The sequence below is a fragment of the Gastrolobium bilobum genome, unplaced genomic scaffold (genome assembly GCF_033153095.1).
Source record: "Gastrolobium bilobum isolate Gb01-03AN ecotype WA unplaced genomic scaffold, APGP_CSIRO_Gbil_v1 utg7477, whole genome shotgun sequence".
Lineage (NCBI taxonomy): Eukaryota > Viridiplantae > Streptophyta > Magnoliopsida > Fabales > Fabaceae > Gastrolobium > Gastrolobium bilobum.
In genome coordinates, this window is record NW_026896373.1 from 146,871 (window position 1) to 161,923 (window position 15,053).

Below are 15,053 nucleotides of genomic sequence, written 5' to 3' on the forward strand. Positions count from 1 at the left end.
TTATGTGGCTTTAAGCTTAGCAAGCTCACTCAATACATCTTTAAGAACTTGGACGTCAATTTTGCTTCTCTTATCCTGAACACGCAGTACAAAAAACCATATTCCTTTCAGTAATATATTATTGGGATTTGATTTCCTCATGTTGCATGATAATTCAATTCTCATGTTGTGACTCAACCAGTGGTGGGCCCCACATTTATTAAAAAAAGAAAAAGAAAAGAAAAGCTTTGCACGCAAATCGAAGGGTCACAACATGAGAATTGAATTCTCATGCAACATGAGAAAATATTTTCTCTATATTATTTATATGAAAAGAATAAACTGCCCATTCATTTAAGACTTGGATATATACGTCATACCTCTAGAGATGGGACAAATGCAAAAACTTCATCAACAGTTTCTGGACAAACATTACCAATCACACACGTCTGCAGCGGAATACTTCATGTCAAGAATGCTACATATATATTACGTAAAAAAAAAAGGATATAAGAATGAGATTGATCATATATACCTCACTATCAGAGACACCATAATCTGCGAGAGGCCTAATATATATTTGAGTTAAGAGAAGAACACAAATGAACAATATTATGGAGATAAGAGAAGAAAAGTCATGCAAAGCAATAATACCATTTATATATCCTTTACACCAAACCGAAACACATAGATAGCACAGTCTATATATAAAACACACACCAAACTGAAAAATTAAGGATACTCAAGAATGCTTCTAACAGATTTGGAATTTGTATAATTGGTAAAACTTGTGGCATTCTTCAGTGTCTTGGCAAATAATCTACGAGGGAAAATAAAGAAAAAGTTCAGTTCGCTCAAACAGATCTAAAATTTAAATGACATATCTTAAATAATCCATGCATCCTTTTCAACAAAAAATAAAAGCTCTGTAAGTTTCCCTCACTCAGGAAATTTGATATTTGAATCCTTAGCAAACGTGACCATCCGATCCTGAATTCCTTGTAAAATATCTATAGCCTCACAGTTCATCAGGCATTTAATATTTTCTGGAAGTTCTGCACATATCACCAAAAGGGATTTTAGTGTCGTCGTAGATATTAATTTGCGGATCATTCGCAAGCTTAAACCTTGAAACAAATTATCGATGAATCTAAGCAAACATATATCATAAATCATTTATATTGAAAAAGCAAATCTAGGTTTAATTTATTTTTTATTTTTATTTTTATTTTTGTAAATGAAAATGTTACAGTATAATTAATGGCTCAATTACAAGTACTTAGGAACTCAGTTCAATAGAATTACTAGACCACACAAAAATTAGAAGGTAAATCACAATGATAATCGTCAAGACAAGCACCAACCCTGCCCAACTTCAATGTCTGATGGTTCTGGTTCTTTCCACATAGGAATCTTTACACCTTTTGGAATCTTGCCTTTCTTTTCTCCTTTACTCCGACCACCTTAAAAATAAGGTCCATAAAAAAGAAATGGCTCAGAAATTAGAAGGCACGACAGATACAATAAATCTAATACATACCCCTCCAAAAAAATTAAGAATGAACAGAAATTATTTAATGATTGTGATGAAGATGTTCCAGAATGGTAAGTCAGAAAAAAAAAAAAAGAAGCCAATAATATCTTTTGGAGTTGCGATGTCAGGATTAAATGCTTACTTCTAGATTACATGCAATTAAACAATCATATAAATAAGGAGATTGTATAACTAGTTCACAAAGGCTAGGCTAAGTGCTCCCGCAGAGAGAACCAATGTGAGACTATATATCTCACGCAAGAGCCCTTTGGATTAGAAGCGGAATACAAGGCTCTGGTACCATGGAAAGAACTTTGGGATACACTACCCCAAAAGTTAGCTGGGAGTGTCCAAGGCCTTATAAACTCCACATTAATTGCTCATACAACTAATGTGGAACTATATATCTCTAACACTCCTATTAATTGGGAGCAGTCGTACCAAGATAATAGAACAATGATGCTCACCTTCATTAGCAAACTGAACCCCTTTTCCCTTTGGTGACATTGTAGAACTGCCATCTTTCCCATTTGGTGATCCTACCAGAAAAAAAATAGTGGGTAATGAAGTGTTTAAATCAAAAAATGTTTTGAAATGTTGGCACTATGTCCCGTTGGCTGACCATGGTAAGATGAACATAATATGATCATATGCAATCTCATGTAAGTAATAAAAAAAAAAGAACAACTAAGATAGACATAAAAAAGCATTAAAAGAAAGCATGCAAAATTGCTAATAAAATAATAATAATAATCAAAGACATCTCCAACCTACACAGACAAATACATAAAAGAAATCAGCGTTAAAACCAAAGAACTTCAGTGACGCTAGTAATCTTAGGTCAAAATCCAAACCAGTATTCACACGTGAACCCCCCAAACAGGCATCACAGAGACTTAAGAATCTTCTAAACTTGATAGAGATGTAATATAAAACCCTTTACGATCTTCATTCATATTCTAAACCATTTATGAGAGCTGGTTTTTATTACATGGTATCAAACACATATAATATAAAAATTATTCATATGGGAGATCTAGTAGTTGACTTATGACATAATATAATAGTCTCTGTGGCTAAATAGTTTATATTTCGATCGATCCTTGATGCCCTATATCTTCTGACAAAAAATTCAGCACCATGATTTAATCTCTAAAAAGGGTTCTTTGTTTAATTGGCTGTACATTGAATATGCTTAAATCCTATTGAATGAATGTGTTAAGAAATATAATATAAAATGATTTATGTATTTTTATTTAGGGGTATGTTTGTCTAATGGTATATGAGATAACATATTCCTACTACTCATATATCAAAAGTTATACCAATATTTTTTTTATTATTTTTAAAAAAATAGATCTCATATACTTTGTATTTATGGCGTGAGATACAACATAAGATTTTATTTGATCCCTTTTATTTAATAACTTAAGCTTTGGATAAAGTTGTTTTTATGAGAAACGGATGGCTAATCGTCAAGGAACCTAAGGGAAGACTGAACCTTTAGGCTATAATTAATCGGTGTTCTCTTTAGTAAAAACAAAATCCAGAAACACTTAAACAGTAATGTGAGGAACATCATATATATCTGCATATGAAAATCATGGAACCAACCAATATTTGAGTCGCAAAACAAAAAAGTTTATAACAAAGGTTGACAGAAAAAAAAATAAAAAATTTAATAAAGAGGAGATGGATGGTGAAGACATATATATATACCTCCTTCGCTTGACAGGGAGTGAGTACCCTCTCCTCCTTTCTCCGACGACATCGCCAAAAATTGTTTGAAAGTAGAAGGAAACGCAGGAAGCACAGTAGCAAGGCAATGAATTAATGATATGTTAAAGAGTAGTATTATATAGTATTAAAGGGTTCACTCACTCACACCACAGGCACAGTGTCATGAGTTGTAAGTCAATTGTAACGTAAGAACCATCTGGGTTTATTCATATAATAAGGTGCGAATCATTTAATTTAATTATTTTTTATATAGGCATCTCTAAATATTAAAATATATTTAAGAATATTTTAATCTTAAATTTTATGGGATATTTGGTAATTATTATTAATTATAACTTATTACGAAAAGAACAAGATTTGAATCAATATAGAAAATAATTTTCATGTTTAGAATTCATTAAAAAAGAATAGATTTGATTATAAAATAATTTATTTTATTACCTTTAGTTGAAATAGGATAAATGACATTCTTTGAACCAGTAGATAGCTCTCACATTTAATAACATAAAAGACTTAGCGAATAACATTTGACAATAAAAATTTGAGTTTAAAATAATTAAAATTAAAAAGGAATTAGATTTAATCAAATATGAGCAAGTTTTTATTTGTTGCAAAACTAAAATAGAACTTTTAAATCAAATAAATTCGAAATTTATTACTTTGTCAAATAAAGAATTTAATTTATAAATCAAATCATCTCTTAACATAAATGCTTGAAAACATATCAAATAATTTTTATAATTAATAGAAAACAAGTTAATGAAAATACTTTTTGAGCTAATGTTTAAAATCTGCTTTAAACAATATTATAATCCTTAGAATCTTGACTCATTTAGATTTTGGTTTTAACACTTTCTTTTAGATATCTATTAGTTTATATATTTTTACTTATTTGAGTTTTTATTTCTACTAATAAATTTTTGGATCTTATAATTTTCACTCATTTAAGTTTTAATCCAAATATATTCAAATTTTAATTTTTTATGAATAAAAAATTAAATAAGTAAAAACATAAGAACTGATATTAAAAATTATCAAAATTAAAACTCAAATAAAAAATTATCAAAATGAATTGATAATAAAAATTATTAATTAGTCCAAATACATTCGAATATTATTATTTTTTAATTAAAAATTAAATAAGAAAAAATATAATAACTGATATTAATTTTTTTTATCAAAATGAACTTTAGAATGAAAAAGAATTGTAGAGACTAAAATATTAGTTATTGATTCTGCTTGCATTTAATTGTTGATATGACTAATAAATTAAAGATTGTAGATGCAATGCAAGTTAATTAATTGTTAAGATCGTGTATATTATTTACACCAATATAAGTTGCTCCCTATATAATAATAAAAATTTCTATTTCTATTATAATAATAAAAATTTTAATTTTATTTACAAAAAAAAAATTCAATTTCACCTATCAAAGTTAAAATTGATTTAAATCCAATAAAATTTAATCGAATTTGAGTAAGTTTTTATTTGTTACTCATCAACTAAAATAAACTTTTAAATCAAATCAATTATAAATTTATTACTTGTCAAATATATCATTTAATTTATAAATCTAATGAGTTCTTCAAATAAATGCTTTTAATAATTAAAAGAAAACAAGTTAATGAAAAAGAAATTGAGATAATTTTTAATTAAAATTAGGTTTATGTAATATTTATTCCTTATAATCTTGATTCATTTAGATTTTAGTTTGAATAGATTCTTTTAGTTATTGGTTTATGGGAGAAGTGTTTATGAGTTTATCCTTTCAAAAGACATAATATTGTATCATTCATATTTAAAAAAATTCCATCAATAATCTTCCACTCTTCTCCACCGTGATCTTCCACTGTATGGCAAATCTCACCCATCATAAACAATCATTTTATTTAAAATGACAAAATGTTGTATCCTTTACAAAAGACACACTTTTCCCTTACTTATTTGGGTTTTTATTTCTACTCTTACATTTTTCACTCATTTAAGTTTTTGTCCAAATATTATTTTTTATGAATTGAAAATCAAACAAGTAAAAATATAAAATTGATATTAAAAATATTATCAAAATCAAAACTCAAATGAAAAAAAAAAACTGAGTTAATTCTACTTGTTTTTAACAGTTTACGTGACTAACAAAATAAAGTCATTAAATATAAAATATTAATTATTAAAATCAAGTATAAATTTTTTGGAAAATACTAGTCTCTTATGAGACTAGTATCTCATGTTACGCAAAGTATACGAGGTCCACTCTTTTAAAAATAAATAAATGAATACTCTTCACATGCTTTGTGTTTATGACATGAGATACTAATCTCTTACAATTAGACTACTATCCCCAAAATTTATTATATTTATAATAGGGTAAATTAAGGGTTTAAATTGTCTCCTTTTATAAAAGACAATTATCTCATGTTAGTGAGACATAAAAAGTAGTGCCATTTTTATTTTTTTTTAAAATGGTGAGACCCACATAACTTGTTTTTATGCATGAAATAAGCTATCTTTTCTATCAAAGGAAATTAATAAATCCCATAAATTAATCCACATATGATAGTAAAAACTTGAATTTCAATAATCAAAATTAAAGTTGATTTAAATCCCAAAATTAATATAATTTGAGTATGTTTTAATTTGTTACACAACAAAAGTAAAACTTTCAAATCAAATCAATTCTAAATTTATTACTTGTCAAATAAAGCTTTAATTTATAAATCAAATCAGATTTTATTCTTAAATAAAGAAAATAAATAAGCAAACCCATTTGTTCAATCTACAAACCTCATCTATTCAAAAAGGGAAGACAAAGATCTACTCATAATGAAAAAATAAACAAAAGTCCATATCCACCCCTAACCGAATCATTCGCACAGAACCCCATCATTCCCAAGCGAAACAAAGACCATTCCCAGTCAAGACTGACATGGATGATGTGGTTTCCTCAAGTATCATCAACTTGTGAGTGAAACACAAAACTGGGAAATGTTGTGGTGATATCTCTGCCAAGGAAACAAGTTAATTCAAATGTCAGATGCTAGAGCTTGATAACAAAACTAGTTCTCGTTCAACTAAAGATGTCTGTGTCTTAGAGATATAGAATATATAGATATATTAGAGATGCCATTCAGGACAAAATCAATGAGAAGGTAATTGTATTGATGCCAAATCGCCACCATTTAAACAAAACTTGTTCTATGTATCCCACGTGAATGACCCAAAAGGCTTACATGCATAGTCCACTCAGACTCGATAAGTTTTTTCTTTTATTATTATTATTATTGCAATTTGAAAGTGACAAACACATGGAGATAAGCATAAGGGAAGAAGAAGGATGCATTGGCTTGTAATCATCAAAAATACAATTTTCTGTTTTACAATAATTTTATATACTTTTGCAACCCTATCAGTGTACATAACAAACATTTGAAATGGTAAGGATTCGAAACATTTGCTATAAAAGTGAAGGAAAAAACCACCCATTCTATTTATTAGCAGTAGATTAAATTTATAGTAATATTGTGGCTCATTTTAACAAACACATCCAAATATGTTAGGCAAGATTTCCCTCATTGGCGAGAGAATTCCAGAATTCAAATCGTGTTGTTAGTAACAGAAGAAACTCACTTAAGATACTGAAGAGTCATATTTTTCAGAAGGGATGGATGCCGCAAGACAAGGTTTCTCCATTCTTCCTTGTCAATCTTCCCATCATGTTTTGTATCAGCTTCCTCAAATGTCTAAATAGCTTAAAAATTGTTAGTGACAGATCTCCAGAGACAATTATGATAGCACAAGAATGATTTTTTATATGCTCTCATCATCAAATCAACACACATAAAACTAAGGAAACTTACGAAGTTCCTGAGAATAAGGCTGAAGAAGGTTTAATTAATTTAGGAGAGAAAATTAGTAGAGACTTAGGTTCAAATTCTAGGAAAACATAGCATAGAGTACACATAATTCTCCTCCCATTAATACTTCCCTCGGTTTCAAAATAATTGTCGTGTAAGATTTTGCACAAGGATAAAGTCATTAAATATTTTCAATTTCAAGGAAATATCAGTTTATTTTACTATATTACCCTCTCACTCCATTAATTCCACTTAGTGGAGATACCAGAAGGCAAGGATAAAGTTGGGAAAAAGTAATTAATGCTGTTTTGGTTTTCTAAAGTGACAAGCAATTTGAAACAAACTAAAATAAATAAAGTGATAATTATTTTGAAACTAAGGGAGTAAATGACTATTGTTAGACATAACGAAGGACAAACAGTTACCATCAAAATAACATACACTAAAAGTTTGGGAAAAGACAGAACTAGCTGCCAGTTGTAAAATCAATCACAAACAGAAAAATTAAACTGCTAATTTCCGAAGAACACATGCATTACATATAATTTACATGCTTAATAATATTGCATTTACTTCTTGAGACTTTCAAGAAGAGTGAAAAATAATAATAACAAATTTCATATTTACACTAAGAAAAAACCTAAAATAAAATAAAAAAGGAAAGAATGCAAAAAAAAGAAAAAAAAGAAAAGAATGAATGACAGAAAGAAAGAAAGAAAGAAAGAAAGAAAGAAAAATGTAACAAACATACCTAGTCTAATACTGAACATAAGATTTGGCATGCAATTCAAGTAATCAGATAAATGAAGCACCTTGTCAATGATACTTTCAATCACATCATCCGAAAGATTCATACCAGATTCAGCTAAAGTGGCCACCACCATTTGTTTTACCTATACATTAAAAAACGATCATAAATGCATCTCAAATACATGCTGATACCAGAACCATGTCAGATCAGAGTATCAGACAGATTCCAAGGAAACAAAAACAATTACAAATTTTGCACTATGATTCTAAAACATGTTTTAAATTCATTGGCAGTTAAATTCTACGAAGATAAAAGGAAAAAGAAAAGTAGTATGTAATTTCTGAGAATGCATAGCTCCCAATGTTAGAGCTGGAATAGAAAAAATTCAGTTATTTTGACTCAGGTATGATTTTAGGCTTCTAATCTTAAATCTTGATGCTTGAAACATTCAACCCATTTTTCCTAGTGAGTGCCTCACAATACACTATCGACTTCATCTAGGTTGTTCTCAGTTCTCACATCAGAAACTTACAATAGCAAGTTGTCAAATTCTGTCCCAATATAAGGTCACATACCTAAATATCACCTAAAACAATGATAAAGTTGTTTAGTTCCTGAACAGATTATCGTCTATAATTACTCTTTCTTTCTCCCAATGCAAAGCCTTGGCCTTGAGGCAAAGATGGCTCACAATCAACCTTTGAAAACTCACGAGCTAGACTGGTTTTCAATACAGGGCCTTGGACGAAAAAAGAATTGAAAATACACATGCATTGGGCTTCAGAAAAACAAATTATGCAAGTTCCCAATAAATGATTTTATTACACACTGGTTGTCAGGTGGCCTAAATGCAATATAGAATAGTAGTCCTACATGGTGAGTGAACAAAACTTCATTTATTCAACATCATAAGAAAAAACAAAATTACCTCCTGTCTTTCAATAAATCCTTGCTGTTTGAGATCATACAACTGGAACGAAACTGCAAGAAGGAAAAGTTGGGAATCCCCAACAAGCATATGCATTATTACCTCCCTCTCCAATAATTACCCTTTCCATTCCCAAATAAAAATAGTTGACTAGAAGATATTTAAAGTCTTTTCAATATTTGTCATTCTTACACTCAATTTTATCATCAATTGGTGCATTGGGATGAAAGACAGAGAGAGCACGTGCAAACTCATCGAAATCAAGTATCCCATTGTGCTTTGTGTCAAACAAGTCAAACACCTACAGAATTCAAATAGTACAAAATCTTGAAAAGGAAAAACAACATTTCTAAGGTATATATCACATGTATACAGCAAGTTACTGACTTCAAAGTCATCAGATCGTAAACATTACCCAAAAAACCAGCCAAAAATACTGATGACATATAAGGCCACATTTTTTAGGCTATATAGCAACATGGTGAACTAAATCAAACAGGCTATAACGTATAAAAAGGTAGTTCAAAATCAATTTTACTACTGAAGTTGAAGATCTTATCCACAACTCTGGAACAAGAATTGAATTTTTAAAAAAAAAATGCATTAAAATATGTCTTATACTTAGAATTAAAAATGCATTAAAATTTATAAAACCATTGTAAACAAAACAAGATAATACTCTACATACCCTATCTGCAAATAAGCTCTCTTTCTTGTTTGTCTTGAACAATGCCAATTGAAATTCTTCCTGCAATGTAAAACAAGGAAACGATCAAAATAAAGAAAAAGACAATGTTTAGAACTACAAACGACCAATGCAAGAGATGTGTGGATTACAAATTTGTGATTTTTACATAAAACAAAATACCTTGTGTAGTTATAAGGGTATGCTAGGAAGAAAGCCATCATCCAGAAAGGTTGAAAATATAAATACCATAACTCAAAATGATAGGACAGAATATGAGATGGCATAACTCACCTTATTAATTAGTCCATCATCAATCACCGCACTGCTGATCTTTTTGAACAGTTCATACAGCGCTTCAATCTCACTTACACTAACTGCATTGACAATAAAACAAATAAATATATTCTTTTTCTTTCTTTCTTTCCCCTTTTTTTATGCTTTGGATAAAAGAAGAAACTTGAGAGAAAGAACACATGAATATTCCATTCTAAGTGAATCAAGTCTTAACAAGAGGCTCAGTAACTAAACAATAAAGTTATATAGATCCATTGCCATCTAACTGTTAACCGAGACATCAAAGGCCTTCAGAAGTTCTCCTTCAACAATTTCTATAACCACACTCTGAAACTAATATGGTATTATTGAGATGAGCATCATCTCCCGTCCAGATTTTACAATTAGTCAGTGTTAAATTATAAATCTCAGAATCTAACTGTATCCCAGAATCTCTTATTTCTACCTTTATTACCCGATTTGCCCTCAATAATGTAAGGCTGCCATTACCCGTTAGTGGTCAAAGTATATGACCATCCAAATCTTTTCAACCATTGTCTACCAAAATATTGTGATAACCAAAATGGAAAGACAAGGATAAAAACAGATATATGGGCACAATTAGATACAAGAAAATAATGATAATTGGTGCTAATTCAGAACTGCTAACGACAAAATTGAACTAACAATGAATGACTGGTTTATTGCACCCTAGAAAAGTTCCTCACAACATATGATTGAAAGAAATAAGGCAATAATAACATACACACTGTCTCTCTTGCAAGAACTTCTGGATTTTCTAGACCTCTAGGTTGCTTTGACGAATCGGCATCGCAACAATTTACCAGAACAGCACACAAATGCTTTAATCCGTCTAGGCACTGCACCATGATCTCTTCAAGATGTCAAAACACTCCATACCTGAAATCCAAGAAGAAAAAAAAGGTAATCCTAATTAAATGTGTAAATGTCAAGACAAATTTTCTAACTTTAGTAATTGATAAAGAAAACAAGTTTAATTTCTTAGCTAAAATAATCCAATCATGCCGAATGTTTACACAGCCAAAGGGCAAAATTATATAACAACAGTGCTGAAGATGAAATGATAAATATCACATTAATGCCTAAACTTTCTAAATCCAAGCTGATCTCTAACTTGTTCATGGACATGAAGCCAAAAAAATAGAGTATTTATATATATATATATATATATATATATATATATATATATATATTAAATGACATGTTAACTGTAAGAAAACCATGTTGAACTTATGTCTGCCAGTATATATAATATTTCTGAGGGATTTATCAAAATATAAAGGAAAATGACGACAAATCAATCATGCTTTAAGTTCATATATTCATGTGCAAACACACTTATAGTGATACGTGCAAATAAAAGTGGCCACATATAAATGACAACGATAGATCCAGAAAACATTGCAAATAACCAAGCCTAAACTTATGCTTGGTTTGATGTTTTGTTTGACAAGCAACAAAACAGATTCAAGCCTGTGGTGACAGGACGGGAAGAAACATTCTCAAACAATGTTTTATAGGCCACATGGTTTGAGGGATCAAAACTATATTTCTCATTCCCTGTAAAAGGTCTCTTTGACGCCACTTAAATTCAAGACAAGAGGCACAGAAAAGGATAGTGGATACAACTTCATTCAGTTTGAGAATCAAAACGTTTCCTTTCCACTGTCATTGATGATAAACCAAGCACGCTGCAATACGACAAATGCTTCTAGAATTGTATAACTAAAAGCATGTGTGAGGAAACAGCCAGCATTAATAGCGTTGTCAGCAATCTAAGCAACATTCAATATCAGAAACCATTAATGGAAGCCATCCACCTTTCTCATCACATTAATTTGATATTCACAGATTTAATGGTCTTCCAATCGACAACAGGAAGTAAATATGCTATGCCATGTAGCAATAAATTGAAATGTATATGAATATGCGGTGCATGCATAATATTTCAATGCAGTATGTATCTATAAAAGGTTTCCACCCTCTAGGAAGCTACAACTAAACATCAACTTAGTGTCATCACCATTTTACTAGGGAGTTTAACAATTTAATTAAAAATTTATACCAGACCTAACTGGACAGATCCATCCACTGAATATTTCCATGCAGTGCATGGTTGGAAAGTGTTTCCACAATCTAAAGAAAAAGAGTTTAACAGCACTAGGCGCCATCAATTCAAAAATTAATAATTCAAGTAATATTCTATATCAGACCCAACAAAACATATTAAACCAATTCCAAATATTCTACATCCCCAACCATTGCATAGCAGGAACACCACGAATTCAATCTCCCAATTAAATAGGTTAAAAAAACAAGGTAGAGGCAATCAGATTCAATATGACAGAGCAGATTAGCTACGTGATTACTTCCAAAACCAGGTAATCGAAAATCACAGTTTCAACAGCAGAGCACAACATTCAGAGAAAGTCGCGCACAATTCCACATGAAAAGATGGGATTTTTAGCTCGATAAGCAACAGTCAAGGCAAAAACGCAGCAACAATGTAACACTAGACATGGCCCTGAATTAAAACCCTATTGCAGATTTCGAATCCAGAACCAAAAAAAAAAAAAAAAAGGATTTGAATGCGCACTGACCGTGAAATAATAAACAGATACAAGTTACCAAAAAAAAAATAAACAGATACAACTTCGTTGACTATTGACAAAATCGCATTAAAGAAAAATTAGGGCTTTGAAATTAGATCTACAGAGACTAATTAAATAACAAATAAAAAACACAACTTGAAAATAATTGAGATAAGAAGTGTTATAATGGAGAAGTGGGGTTTACCTTTCAGAAAGAGCAGAGAAAGAAGAAGGACGAGAGAATGGAAAACGAAGGGGAGTTGAAGTCAATATTCTCGGACATGTTTGTCTGTCTTTGAAAATTGCAATTTCGGAACAAATCGTAAAGAATCAAGATTTTTGGTTTATATATATATATGTTCTATGGAGAAAACGGGGTTTAGAACAATTTCTTCATAAAAAGGTCAATAATTGCAAAATTGAAGATTGTCCAAAAATGGCTGTGTCAATTATCAATTATGGAAAGAATGAATGAAAGAAGAGAGAGAGAATGGCGTGAATTTGGAAGATGACGCTAACACCATTGCTGCACACGTGGCTCTTGACTGGTGGTTTCACTTTTCATCTGTGCTCCCAACTTGCATATTTTCCACTCTAACTGTCAAATTTTCTGTCCTTTCTGATAATTTTTTTTTTTTTTATTTTCTCTGATTCTAAATTCAGATATGAATCAATTTATTATGTGTGTTAGATTTTCTTCAAAAATAAGTCTAATAAAATTTTTATTTAAAGATAAAATAAAGTATACTAAGTGAGAGTTTTGAGATTAATTGAAATATTTATAAATTTATCTTATTTAGAAATTATATATCAATCTATCCCTGATTTAATTAAAATTAACTAAATAAGTATAATTTATTAAGTTTATTATTAATAAGTATAATTTTATTATTATTACTACTATTATTTTAATTTGTCCAAAAAATTCAATGCACTCGATTTTTTTCAACAAATAAGGAATCAATACTCATATTATTATTTTCAAATTTGTAAGGATTTTGAAATATGATTCTTATTTATACGGTCATAGATTTAAAATTCCTACAAATTTAAAAAATTTAAATTTATTATTGAGAGTGACAATTTGATTATTGATTTTTTTTTTGTCATTTTTGTCCAAAAAATTTGATCCACTAAAGTTTATATTTTGCAAAAAGAAAAGAAAGATTTATAATCAAATGATTATTTTTCATTTTGCAAGGATTTTGAAATACAATTTTCATTTATATGGTGAGATTTCAAAATTTCTACAAATTTCTAAGAATTAATAATTTTTTGGCAAATGAGAAAATAAAAAGAAAAAAAATATTATTATTTCTTTTTTCAATTTGTAAGAATTTAAGAGAATTTATTGCTTTTATTAATTTATTTAGTATTAAAAGAATTGACAAAATTTGTATTTCATAATTTTTTTGGTAAAAGGTGACACAAACCGTTTTGAACAAGAATTATAAAAAAGAAGATGTAAAATAAGGGATAGGATCCGTATACAAATTTTTTTGCAAATTACACTAAGTACGACCGGTCGTACACTGCATGATTAAAGTATGACCGATCGTACTTAGAGTAGTTTGTAAACAAAAAATTTTGTAAATATAACCTACTCCGTAAAATAAACCTATGATTGTGGGTAGTGAATAGTGAAGTATAAAACAAGTTGCTAAATATATATATATATATATATATATATATATATAGAATGATCTGTTTATAAATTTTTGTAAATTATATTATATATTCTTGAAAGTATATATGTAACATAATATATTTCTGAAAATACATAATATAATTTGTAAAAATTTATAAATAAAAAATTTATAAATATAACCCTCTCGATATACAGGAAGGGTTATATAATCCTCCTCTAATTTAAAAAAATTTATTAAAAAAATTTATAAACCAATCATTTCTCGTATATAAACCAAGGTACATAAACAAGCTAATGGTACTGAAAAAGACTTCACCCATAATGGTACTTTATCAAGCTAAGCCTACTGAATACTGATTGATTTGTTTTTCTTTTAAGGAATTTCATATTAAAAATGTTATTCATGCACAGTTTTCTATTAAATAAAAGATAATAAAGTAAATCCACCAAAAAAGAGAGGCTAAAACACCATTTTAAAATTTTTGAGCAAAATAATTACTCAGTTAAAGCTGATTGGATAAGTTTTTTCAAAGTACTGTAGTTAAACATGTCATATATGCTGACGGGACTAGTCCCGTCACTGACACTGACGGAATTCGTGCCACGTCAACGCCACGTAGGCAGTCTAATTATCGTAAAACTTCGGAAGGTCATAACTTGTGACTCGGGTATCCAAATCAGATGATTTTTTTTTTGATTTCACATAAATTTTCGAGATCTACGCAATGAAATCTAATTTGACATATTTTATCTTCCACAAACATAGTTTGAAGATCTTCTGGATTTAAACGCGTGATTGTGGTACAATTGTTACCAATTCAAATTATGTTTGTGGGAGATAAAATATATCAAATGAGATGTCATTGCGTAGATCTCGAAAAGTTATGTGAAATAAAAAAAAATCATCTGATTTGGATACCCGAGTCACAAGTTATGGTCTTCTGAAGTTTTATAGTAACAAAACTGCTTACGTGGCGCTAACGTGGCACTAGTCCCGTCAGTGTCAGTGACGAGACTAGTCCCGTCA

The 15,053-nt window shown here is 29.5% G+C and overlaps 2 protein-coding genes across 2 annotated transcripts; both read right to left on the reverse strand.

Annotated features, from left to right (window-relative positions):
- LOC133299416 (uncharacterized) lies at window positions 1–3,284 on the reverse strand. The gene is made up of 6 exons (XM_061498868.1): window positions 3,233–3,284; window positions 1,981–2,052; window positions 1,340–1,442; window positions 515–548; window positions 360–428; window positions 1–75 (listed from the first exon to the last, which is right to left on the reverse strand). The coding sequence occupies exons 1-6, from the start codon at window positions 3,282–3,284 to the stop codon at window positions 1–3; spliced, it is 405 nt and encodes a 134-aa protein (XP_061354852.1).
- Window positions 3,285–5,963: 2,679 nt separating this feature from the next.
- Window positions 5,964–12,845, reverse strand: LOC133299425 (calcineurin B-like protein 3). Its single transcript, XM_061498881.1, has 9 exons — window positions 12,584–12,845; window positions 10,512–10,666; window positions 9,764–9,846; window positions 9,473–9,532; window positions 8,977–9,085; window positions 8,785–8,837; window positions 7,918–7,998; window positions 6,879–6,991; window positions 5,964–6,253 (listed from the first exon to the last, which is right to left on the reverse strand). Exons 2-9 carry the CDS (start codon window positions 10,633–10,635, stop codon window positions 6,196–6,198), a joined length of 681 nt encoding a protein of 226 aa, XP_061354865.1. The 5' UTR covers window positions 10,636–10,666; window positions 12,584–12,845; the 3' UTR covers window positions 5,964–6,195.
- Window positions 12,846–15,053: the final 2,208 nt, after the last annotated feature.